The following is a 12313-nucleotide window of genomic DNA, read 5'->3' as shown; positions in this document are numbered from 1 at the left end:
AGCAAAAAAAATTCTGTCCAGCAACATACACTCCCAAACAAAACGAGGCAATATTTTGTGGAGGAAATCAAATGCGGCGCTTATAGGATGGATGGGTACGGTATTGGAGAATTGTAATTTTTTTTTTAAAAAACAGAGAGATCTTCAAAATTCTATTCCACCATATCATTCTATTCTATCAATCATCAGCCCCTGTTCATTTCATCGTAAATGATCGTGGATTATTTATTATGAGAAAAAAATACTATTTTAAATTATAATCCACGATCGCTGCATATCCTTAGCTGGTTGAGCTTGTTGCAACGGACACCACGTGTGTCTTATTCACTCCTTTCTCTTCTTGCCACCTCTCATCTCTTAGCCATTTCGCCGCATCGCATGGCGGCGCCTGCCCTCCTCCCTCCCCCTACCATGGACCAAGAAGGCGCCGCCCCGCCAGCCCCAGCGACCCCTTCCCCCGCCCCACCCCAGCCGGAGCCGGAGCTGAAGCCCCCGCTCCTGCGCCGGCTTCCGCCCGTCCGCGTGACCTCGGAGTTCGACAGCGAACGGCGGCTCTTCTCCCACCGCCTCTCCTGCCGCGTCCTCGACGGCGTCGCCAAGCTCCGCCTCCGCGTGAGCCATGGCGCTGGGGGAGGAGGGATCCCCTGGGGCCCGCCCGAGGTTGGGCTCATGGCGCGGAACTTCTCCGTCGTCGTCGATCCCGCAACCAGAGGCGCCGTGCTGCGCGGCGCCACCGACCTCGCCGGCTCGCTGCGACTGCGCGCCTCGCACAACACCAAGGTGCGGCATCTGATTGATTGCGCACATTTTTTCTCATCGAATCGTGTCGTGATGAATTGGGAATGATACCATACGTGGTTCAATTAGTTCAACTAGCACTTGCTTCCCAACATTTGGAAGCGAAGAGAACTGATAGGATTGTGTACTTATGAAATATGAACACGAAACACAAATGTTGCTGGGAATGAAATTTGACAGAAAAAAGGACCATATACAGAGGGACTTCGTCCAGAGCTCACCTTGTCAGGAACGACATAATCGGGATACAGGGGTTAGCTGATATTTAGTGTTGCACTTGTAGAAACATGAATTTTAAAAGTTAAAGTGGGCTCTTGGAATGCTAGAAAACGCTAGTGGGTTAGACGTTCTTGATTTTTTGGGAAGCAAGAATAAAAACACTTCTCAGTTCTTTCTTTAATTAATGGTTCTACTTTGTAAGAAACGCCATTGTGCGTTGATGTAGGTATTGATTATTGAAAGCCATGAGCCCATGAGACAACATTCCCTCCTCTGAAAGTATGTTTCTATGAGGTTGGGTCAGTTCTACTGCATGTAGGTTGAAGATCGTTTGAGGAGCTTTGCTTCTGTGGTGTGTCACAGTGTCAGTGCTCTCTTACTCGTGGTATGGCTGCACAAGTTGTATGTTGAGAGCTGTTTCCTTGATGATTCCACAGCATGTAGGATCGTGGGCACTGTAAACAAAGTTGCTGTTGGACCATATGTTTATTTGAGAATATCAGTGTTTAGTGTTGAAAATGTACTTTGAAATAGTAAAGCTTGTATGACTCACAGTGAGAATTTCCTACTCAATGAAAGGTTAAATGGGGATTGGAGAGCCCCTGCTATATGTTGGAAATGTAGTGGGAAGTAGTTATGTAGGCTCAATATACTGATTTAACTATCGCGTTTTTTCAAATACTCATGCCATGCTAAGCAAAGCTGATATATTCATTAAATAGCTGATCCAGGCATATATAGCGAAAAAAGCAAAGAATTGAAAATCATATACTAGCTTGAATTATGTGGGATCTTTGATTCATGGATACATGTAGTTCTGTCAGGAGTAGTTCAAAAGGCTTAAGAACTGAATGCTGATATGTTACCTTGATTCCTTGAGTAAGTAGGATCTTTGATTATTGGGAACATGTGGTTTTGTTACTTAAAAGACTGGTCCATATACCTATCATGTCAGTTGGGGGGATTTTATGATTCTCTAGATAAGCGGTGAACATGATGCAAACTATTGTTTCATTGTTCTTCTAACAAAGCTGAATCCAAGTTCATAAGTGCATAGAGCAGATAAGGAATATCGAAAGCCTATTCTCTATTGTAAGTCCATGCGGTTGCAGCATAGTTTGGTCGCCTGTACTTTATCCTTACTGTAAATTTCTGATTATAGAGACATTTTAGGTTTGTCTGATGCAAATTGTTTCCCATGTGTTATGTTTATTTTCTGCTCAAAATGGTTATGAAATTTTCATGGTAGGAGTTCTGAAGTTGGAAGTGACACCTGTTGTTTATATGGCTCCATATAGAGTACCATGTGACTTTCTGAAACTGGCTTGTGTTTCAGAACTGCCAGACTGGAGAGCAATCATATATTCATGTTGGCTGTTCAGCACTCTGTTTATCTATGTCTTGCAACTATGAATATGACAAATCTATTGTTTCTTGCATTCAATTGGATAGGTGCTTTCAATTCAAGTACCACAGTAGAAAGGTGTGTTCTGTTCATTGAGATGTTTTTATTACCACTGTCATGTTTCTTATGATGAAATTTTTAGGAGTATTTTCTATATTTCAGTTTATCCATTCATTCTATATATTGAGTATTTCTCTTCACCTTATTTCCATGTGCTTTTGTTCCTCATGTGATTTTTTAATCAAATCTAAAATAAAATCATATAGCATATATTTTGTAACGAAAGAAGGCCTTTTCACCTGTCCTTAGCATACATTAGTTATGTACTGGTCTACTGGTTGCAATGTGGAGTTAACTTCTATCAAAACGAAAACTTTGAATCATGGGTACTTATCAGTTGTGAAGAGATGATATTTTTGTTGTTACTGAGCATTAAGTTGTCCATGAAACTCACTTTGTATTTACATCTTTACAATATTCAGCGCGTGTTTAGTTGGGTGAATTTGGGAATTTGGGCTACTGTAGCACTTTTTCGTTTTTATTTGGCAATTAGTGTTCAATCATGGACTAATTAGGCTCAAAACGTTCGTCTCGTAATTTCCAACCAAACTGTGCAATTAGTTTTTTTTTTCGTCTACATTTAATGCTCCATGCACGTATCGCAAGATTCGATGTGATGGGTACTGTAGCACTTTTTGGGAATTTGGGGTAGGAACTAAACACGCGCTCAGTTGAAGATTTTTTGTACTAAGGTTGAGTCCACTGGAAAACCACCTCATTCTTTTTGAAAAGAGTGTTAGAATGGTTTCTTATGTTAAAAAAACTGTTTTTCCCCTTCTCTTCTTGGACATCTCTTTGACATGCTCTGGAATGCACAATAACTTGACAAAATAAGGTCAAGGATTTACTTGTATTACAAAGTTCATTTTAACTTTTTCGACGGGTGTATTGTTCATTTATCTCGTTCTGCAATATATTTGTGTTCAAATTGCAACTTCTTTTATGGGCCACCAACCAAAGGAAGAATTGAAATTTCTTAGGAGCCCATGATTTCCAAATCAACTTCCATGGCTCCAGGTTAATGGATCCTACAAAAAAATGCTTGATAGGCCATCTTAGCTGAATGCCGTCCATCTCCAGCAAATCTCCACATAGGGTGTGTTTGTTTGCCTCGACTGGGCTTGCCCGTGCGGATTAGTAGAGCAAGCGCATTCCCAGGCAGTCCAGACTAGTGCAACTTCTCTTGTTTGGTGGACTCATATCTGTTGGACCTGGCTTTGTACAGATGCTGTTTGTTTGCCTGGAAGTGTTGTGGGCGGTGGGCCAAACACCTTAGCCACCCCTGCCCACGCGATTATGGCTGAGAGGAGGATGGAGCGAGCTGCGCCCGGGAGAAACGAAACTGGATTTTGTTTCCCCGTGGCTTGGCTCCACGGTGCTTTAAGCACTGTGCTGGCCGGGCTCTGGTGGGCGTCCAGGCAAACAAACAAGGCCTCTTGGAGCCTGGGAGCCTGGCCCAGCCCCACGTCGAGGCAAACAAACAGCCCCATATATTCATTCTTTGTATCATGTTGAAGCTCCACCTGATTACTAAATCCCAGATATCAAGATATTTGGACAGAGCAGCTACCGAAAGGGCTTCCTGTATTTATCTTGAACCAGCAGCGATCAACCAAAACTTCCTGTACCCTGTCTGCTGATTGGTTTTGCATTTATAAATGAGGGCAAATAAATGTGGGCCAGGATCAGCAATGGGCCCTTCCAACCACTTTGTCTGGCCAAAATAGAGTATTGCAGCCATCTCCAGTTACAGTAACTATTCTCTTCTTTTCTTAGATGCTACTCATTCAAGGTTGGTTTTCTGAGCTTACACATTGACTAATTATCAGATAATATCATAATGCAATGATCACATAATGCATTCTAGACTAGATTTGTTTTTTTATTTTGATCTGCCTACTAAATGTTATAACAGTAAAGATTTACCATTATATGTGGTAAATATAGTGCTGAATCTGAATCTTATATTGTATTCATTGCTTTCTCTTTTAAATATGAAATTGCACATCTTAGCCAGTATGTGACATACATTTACATTACTGCATAATATATGTTAATGTGTCTGTTTTCTCAGGAGCAACAAGGAGAAGTGGCAATTACTGCGAATTTGAGGGATTCACCATGCAAGATTGAATTGTCATCTCTGGTTCCTCCTAATGGACTGGTCAGTATACAAATTTTGAGCAGATTTTCAGGGCTGGGTTAAAACAAATTTTCCTCGCCACTATGTAGGGAAATAGCATGTCTCTGGCAGTCAATGGCATGTCCTGGTAGCTGGAGTTGTTTTGTCTTAGTGCAAAACCTGGTGGAGGTCTTCCCTCCAGGGCCGATTTTTTTATTAGTGACCATACGTACACAATAACTTTCGCTAAGCTTAAGTTCATTGGAAACATGCACGAGTTGATTTTTTTCCTCGAAAACTCAGGAGAGCTGCGTTTCTTTGCATTAAGAAGAAGAGAAGGGACGAGAACCCTTACAAAACGCACACAACACACCAACACAAAAAACAAAACAAAAACACAGTTCAGCAGAAACTTCACTCTACTTTACAAAAGGTTGCACAGCAGACAAACACGACCCGACCAAGCCTTAGCCTGTGGTTACTGTTCCCCATCCGGCACAAAGGCAAGGAGGTGGGAAACCCCTTTAGGGCACCCGCAACAGTAAGAGTCAGATACTAGCTCTAAGCCAACCTCTACAATAGTGTTAGCTTTTAGCAATGGCTCATAGTATGATTAGATCCACATGACACTCACATGTTCTTGGAATGTGTGTATGAGCCTACCCCTTGATCAAGAGCTAGCTTTTCTCTCTCTTCTATTAAAATATGAAAAAAATGATTAGAGCTAGCTTATGAGTCACCCATTGCAGGTGCCCATAGCCTCAGCCAAAAACCAGTCCAGCAGCTCCTCTTTAGCAAGCAATAAAGCTCCAGCTAAATTTGGAGATGCCCCATCAAAGACACACGATTCCGATGTTTCCAAATTGTCCAAGCTCCCAGGATTATATAGAGTTGAGTCCTTTTCGGGTTTGATTATCAATCAAGGATTCTGCCCTCTCCCACCAATCGTCGAAATAGACATCGTCAATTTGCGGGGTTAGAGCCTGCAGGCTGAGCTTTTGCAGCAATAGAAACCAAAATTCTCGTGAGAAGGGGCAAGCACAGAGCAAGTGATTGATCAATTCCTCATGTTGATCGCAGAGTGGACAGCGAATTCATGTTGGTAGACCTCGCCGTGCTAAATGATCAACTGTCCAGCACCTGTTATGTGCCACCAACCACATGAAAAACCGACATTTTCCTGGAGCCCATGACTTCCAAATCATCTCCTATAGTCCGAAAGGAATAGCACCCAGGAACATTCCTTCATAGGCTGACTTGGCAGAGTATTTGCGATTAGTAGAAAGGCGCCAAACATGAGAGTCGTCTACTGGTTGTAAAACGACCTGACCAAGCACGTCCTAGAGGCCAAGATACTCAACAAACACTTCAACACTTAAAGCACCTTTGATGTCAGATACCCAACAGTAATTCGTAAGGGCTTCTTGCACAGTCCTCTTATTAGCTCTCCTTTTCGGCACAAGTGAAAACAGCCGGGGTACAAGATCAGCAATACATTGTCCATGTAGCCATGTATCAGTCCAAAATAAAGCAGAGGTGCCATTTCCAATTTCTGACACTACTGCCATGGAAAAAAAGGCCCATACACAGCCATGAACTTGAATTGTGAAGGCAGACCAATGTCAGTTAGCCTCAGTCTTTTGCAGCCAAATCCATCTCATCCTTAGGGCCCAGTTCAGATTTTGAAGGTTGGAAATTCCTAGTCCTATTATCTCAACTGGACGACATACTTTAGGCCAAGCTAACAAGCAATGGCCACTCTTAGCATCTTTGCGCCCTCTCCATAAGAAATTCCTTCTAATTTTATCAATAGTTTTTAGTGCCCAAGGAGGAAGTTCTACGGCCATCGCTCAATAGACTAGCATGGAAGTGAGCACAAATTGGACTAAGATCCGCCTACCAGCCCTTGTTAAAAGGTCAGCCTTCCATCCTGGAAGGCGATCAGCAATTTTATCAATGATGGAGGGATTTGAGCCTTAGATAATTACTTTAGAGAGAGAGAGAGAGACAGAGGGATTCCAAGATATTTGCATTGGAATTGCAACCGCTGACATGCATGAGTTGATCACATTAAAGGAAATTAAACTATACATTTCTTTACTGTAGCCAAGAGCAACATTCTTCTTCCCAAATGGTGAAGTCTCAATTAAAGAGAAGATTTTGGATGAGGGTAACAGAATTTTGTCAGTAAATGGCCTTGTGAAGTCACGTGTTTTGAATGGAGTTTGCACAGCTGTGTATAATGACAATGCGATGAACATTAAATACCGCTACAAGGTAAGACTTGTCTCAGCTATTTTTTGTTTCATTTATTTATAATACTATTTGCTACTCAACAATGTTTCATTAAGTGTATTTCTATAGGATGATGAGATATCATTTGTCCCCAGCATCTCGTTACCATCCAATTCTCTGTCATTTGCATTCAAGCGCCAATTAACGCCATTGGACAAGTTGAGGTAACTACAACATTGGCATGAATTTTGGTGGACATTGTCTTGAAATTCAAACAGTTATATGGCCGCATACATCTCTAAAGTTGGGTAGAGGTCTATAAATGCTGGAAGCACATATGAGGAATAAGTCTATGTCACCCCCAGCCTATTCAAGGTTGATGATATTATGCCCCCTAAACTATCCAAAAACGTGTAAACAACCGCCTGTCACAGTTTTAGAGGTGGTTTTGCCTACGTGGCGCAGCACTGTATGTGGACTACTGGACTCTGACATGGGCAAACTTGCCTATGGCATGCCAGATCAATCTGTAACAGCACATCACTCTAGTAATCTCTCTACTTCCATCACCTCTTTATTTCTCTCCATCACTGATGACAACCTTGCTGAGGTAGAGACCTAGCAACACAGAGGATGGCCCACATGCCATTCATCAAGTTACTGCCACATAATAGCTAATTAATGCACCCCGCTGACAAAACCATCTAGAGGGCTATTTAATGGTTTTACATAGTTTGGGGTGTCAATACCTGGTTTAGTAGTTTAGGTGGTTAAGTAGATGAACCCAATGCCTCAGTGCAACTTGAGCCTGGACACCAGTGAAAGATGATGTTATGAGTTATATATCTAAATGAATTTACAGAGCTTTTTGTTGCCAGCTATTGGTACAATTTTGACACAAACTACTGGAGCGCCATCTACAAACACAAGGCTAACAAGCATCTCAAGTGGAAAGCTGGCTATGAGTCAGACAACAGGCTTGGATGGGCATCGCTTTGGGTAAGGTGTTCCCTCACATTTTAATGTTTATTACAAGTAAGCTGCGGACATATAAGTGAACACCTTTCTTTTCTTTTCCTTTACTGTTTGCGACGAGCAAACACCTTTTCTGCTCTTTCTATCATTTGGTAGTCTAAGAGAGTTTCCACAGTTATTTGTTGAATAAGTATTTATTTCTTTGCACCAGAACACTGGAATCAACTGATGTAAAATCTGGCATGTAGGTTGGAGATGCTGGCGGCAGTACAAAGGAGGTGCCATTCAAAGCCAAAGTTCAGCTCACGCTTAAAGTCCCCCAGGACAATATGCAGAATTCAGCTGTAGTGTTCCATGTGAAGAAAAGATGGGATTTTTAGTTTCTGTATCTATGGGCTCAGTTAGTGTTACGTCATGCGCACATAAGCAAGCGTGTACAGATGGAGAGCCAATAGGAAATGGATATATATTTTTATATGTTCTGCCAAATTGTTACATGCAAATGAGAGAGAGAGAGAGAGAGAGAGAGAGAGAGAGAGAGAGAGAGAGAGAGAAAGAGGATACTCTTTTTTCCAAGAAGAAAAACAACATTCTAACCCAGATTAGCCATCAATTTATTTCTTTGTCAGCATCTCCAAGAGTTTTTGAACATACTCCTTATCTTATTTTTTTAGCAAAAAGAGAAAATCATCCCCTAACAACTTCCTGTACTAACTCCTAATCTTTTAGCACGAACTTGTCCTGTTTGGGACCGTTTATAATCAATTCGATTATAATCATCGTGAGGATTTTTTATTCTAAAAATCAGAAATAATCAATGTGTTTGGTGGGATTTTCGCTTTTTTCACGTAGAATTAGATTATAAGCAAAAACAAATAGTGCCTTAACTGGGTTGGTAAGTGTTGCTGCTGAGCACGCTACCCACAGCAGTTGACCTTTGTCTTGTTTGGTTGGTTGATAAGTTATGGCTGAAAGTACTGTTGGCTGATTTATTGTGAGAGAAAAATACTGTTTGTTGGCTGAAAAAGTATGGCTTATAAGCCAAGCGAACAGGACGCTTGTGTTCGATGCTGGTGTTCTCGCCGGGATTTATTCCCATAATCTCAATCTCTATCTCTATCTCTACTCCTATAATATACCACTTTAAATTATTCTACATCCATCAAACAAATACCACCTCTACAATCATAAATTAAACTATATCCACTCACAAAACGTACGTAGAAATAGTTCACACTAAAAACATGCGCACCAGATTAACTCTCACACATTCTCTCTCCTTAATAAACCACATCTGCCACCTCGCGTGCCGCCTGCGCCCGCCGTGGTTCGATTCCTGGCGACGGCCTATCAATAAAAAAGAAAGAAAACAGCCTCCCGATGCTTCTCCTCCTCGCACAGGCTCCGTCCGTCTAGAACGCCGCCGCTGCCGCCGCCCTTGCCCCCGTCGTGGTGCCTCCTCCTCCCTCTGCCCCCACTGCTTCCTAGCCGCCTAGCGCCGCCCCCAACCACGGCGAGGTCGTGCTGAGAGCACCGTCCTCAACCCCCGCCGCGAGGTCACAACCGCCCAGCGACGTGGCTAGCCCCCGGTGGCCAGAGTCGCAGCCGCGGCCGTGGTTGGCCTTGTGCCCCCCTGGCCGGCTCCGTGGTTGGTGGCGCGGTCCCCCTGGCTTTGGTCACCTGCTGCCGGCTGCGCCGGGCCATCAACGCCCTACCACCTTGGCTGGTCGAGCGCCGGCGACGCCCCTGGCCATTGTCGCCCATCCTCACCCTTGTCGTTGATGAGCATCACCAGGGTGAGCTCACCTTCCTATTCCCTTCCTGCTACGGTGCGAATCTGAGCACTCGAACCCTAACTAGCTATTTGGTTATTTGTGTTCAGATCTGATCCATTTACAAGTGTATATCCTTGTGTTATGCCTACTGTGGTGAGTTGCTTTTCCCTTCGTAATGGATGTCAGTTCATGGATGTATGAATGGATCGATGGAGGGTGTTTCTATTGTTTGGAAATCATGGATGTCAGTTCATGGATATATGAATGGATGTCAGTTTAGTTTGGAAATCATTGTCTTGAATTAGCATTGTATCTAGAATTGGATTGTATTAGAATAAAATTCTTGTGGTATGAATGCTGTGTCTGCTACTGATGTTCTCTTTTTTCCTGTGGTGCATATTTGTTGAGCTATTTGCCTTTTTTTTTCTTCTGGATGGAGCAAGGGTACAATATGAATTTTGAAAGAACCTCTTTGATTTCTTAGATAGGAGGTGATACATGTGCATGACTACTAAATAGTAACCTGCTAGGAAGTAACTACGGTAATGACAAAGAAAAAAATCTATAATGTGGATTCTAGAATTCAAGATGTCTATATGATAGATCGTTAATTTTTTTACCATGCATACCTTTGATATAGACAATCATAAATGGGAATATTGTTGCCCTCTTTTATAACTAATTTTTATTGATTGATTGGTTAGTGGTTTTTATGGATTTTAGGTTATATATATTTGCATTCATGGATAGATATGATCTTTGCTAATTATTATGATTCAGTATGAGACGGGCATATGTTTTGTCATTTTCCTTCTTCCTGCTTCCGGGTGTTGGGCAATAATAGCAATTGACTAGGCAATAATAGCAATTGACTGGGCAATTAATGAGTTTTCTTGCATGTCAAGCTTCCAGTTTTATGTCATGTAAAAAACCGTTAGTGTCCATGAACATCAATTGAACTGAACTCGATCTTATGGTTGGGTATCATGTAGATGGTAATTTATTGCAGTCAAACTGGTTTATGCTCTTTCTTTTTTTTAAAAAAAAGTCTAATAGTTCTGGTTGTCTGAAATCTCGCTCTCCCAGCAGGAGGTCAGTCAGCGTGAGGTTTTTGAGCACAAGATCCAGCAGGTCATGGATTGGTAAGTTTTTGCTACCTGTTCTCTTCTGTTTGCACAAATGGATAATTCAAGGGCTGGTTTGTAGTGCTTGCAGATTTCAGCTCATGTTAAAAGGAATGATAACTCAGAAATACTAGCAATTTTCCTAGAGTGAAATGTTAAAATTGTTGGTCTTCCCTTTGTTACATTGACATAGCATTGTGTATGCTGCCAAATGCATTTATTTATCCTGAATTTCTAATGTCAAGGCTATCTGGTGATCTGCTAGAAATACTACCCCTTTGTCAGATGGTTGCATGTGTTGTGAGCCTCATAATCATTGACTCTGGTCACTAAAATTTTGACGACTTGTGTGAATTCCATGGTTTGCAGATAACTGAGATGAAGCTCCTTGTTGATAGCCTAAAGAAGGAGAGAGATTACTACTTCTCCAAGATGTTGTGTACCAAGAGTCATCTAGTTATATTTAATAAATTCTTATAAGCTTGTATTGTTCTGTAAAACTGGTTCAATCATATAATTGATGCGATGAATTATTATTTATTTGCTGATGCAGTATGCAAAGCTCATGCCTTTGGCTTTGATCCACATGCTTGGATATATGTTGTGCAAGCTGCACCCCATATATGTTGTGACTGCCATGAATGACTGTCATGGCATTCTTGTTATCTGCTCCACTGATCCTATCTGTAGATGGCATCAAGTTTAGCCCATCATATCTACAGAGTGCTGTAAGTGTAGCCAGCTTGGAAAACAAGAAATATTACAATATTTTAACTCTTCACTGATTTGAAATTGCTGAATACTAAATTTACTACGTTTGCAGGGAGTTAATATTAAAGAATTATGTGTAAGAGTGGTACTTGCTGGCACATGTTGCAGTTTTTACCAGCAGGTGAGGCTAGTCTTCACTAGAAAACATTTTTGTGGTCTCTCGGCGGTTGCTAAAATTGTCTGTTGCTTGCTACCGCGGTTGGCTACTTAGATCCAAATAAACTACTTACTATTGTTTAGCCGATAATATATCTGTGTGGTCCATTTTTGTCCATTGTTTTACTTCTACGATCAGGCTCTTCCAGTTAAATATGATATTATCTTCAGTTGTCAGTTATGTTGAATAATTTTTTAGTTCTCCTATGTCATCCGATGAAAAAAAATGTTGAATAATTTACAGTTTATCCTTTTGAGCCTAAAAAGTATCAGGTTTTCCGCATAAGCGTCTATTGATTTTTTGATTATCTCTTATCTAACTGTTACTATGAGTTCTGCTGCACTCTGAATCACCTATAACAAAGTCTTTATTTGTTTCTTGGCAAGTTTCATACAGTTTATTGGCTAGAGTATCCTATGACCCATTCGTTTGCTAATTCTCTTAAACGTATGGTGGTCATTATGTCATCCATTCTCTTCTTTAGAACTCCAATTTCACCTATAAATGCCTTAGGTACAGAACTGATGCTATCCTTCATCCAAGCACCAATTACTGGCCATCTAATTTATCTATGTCTGAGATGGCGGTGGCGGGAGGTTGGGGCAGCGTCGGGGAGATGTTTATTACTAAGATTCTTACATTTGCTATGTGTCAGGTGATCACTCAGGTGTC

The 12313-nt window shown here is 41.5% G+C and overlaps 1 protein-coding gene across 2 annotated transcripts; it reads left to right on the top strand.

Moving 5' to 3' along the window:
* Positions 1 to 363: 363 nt before the first annotated feature.
* On the top strand, positions 364 to 8303 carry LOC136504684 (outer envelope pore protein 37, chloroplastic-like). 2 transcript variants are annotated; one of them, XM_066499654.1, is made up of 7 exons: positions 364 to 780; positions 2354 to 2500; positions 4557 to 4646; positions 6711 to 6881; positions 6969 to 7063; positions 7718 to 7838; positions 8063 to 8303. In XM_066499654.1, exons 1-7 carry the CDS (start codon positions 379 to 381, stop codon positions 8192 to 8194), a joined length of 1158 nt encoding a protein of 385 aa, XP_066355751.1. In that variant the 5' UTR covers positions 364 to 378; the 3' UTR covers positions 8195 to 8303. The 2 variants fall into 2 exon arrangements, with proteins under 2 accessions (XP_066355751.1, XP_066355752.1); XM_066499655.1 differs by lacking the exon at positions 2354 to 2500.
* The last annotated feature ends 4010 nt before the right edge of the window (positions 8304 to 12313 follow it).

Source organism: Miscanthus floridulus, chromosome 14 (genome assembly GCF_019320115.1).
Source record: "Miscanthus floridulus cultivar M001 chromosome 14, ASM1932011v1, whole genome shotgun sequence".
NCBI classification, from domain to species: domain Eukaryota; kingdom Viridiplantae; phylum Streptophyta; class Magnoliopsida; order Poales; family Poaceae; genus Miscanthus; species Miscanthus floridulus.
The sequence above is the reverse complement of the archived record's forward strand: the minus strand, read 5'-3'. Positions and strand labels throughout refer to the sequence as shown.

What these genes read in the sequence shown, in the direction of transcription:
- LOC136504684 (XM_066499654.1), top strand. Translation starts at nt 379, where the DNA reads ATGGCGGCGCCTGCCCTCCTCCCTCCCCCTACCATGGACCAAGAAGGC. An exon ending in TCAAGTACCACAGTAGAAAG is followed by an intron (nt 2,501 to 4,556) that starts GTGTGTTCTGTT and finishes CTGTTTTCTCAG; the next exon opens with GAGCAACAAGGAGAAGTGGC. An exon ending in ACATTAAATACCGCTACAAG is followed by an intron (nt 6,882 to 6,968) that starts GTAAGACTTGTC and finishes GTATTTCTATAG; the next exon opens with GATGATGAGATATCATTTGT.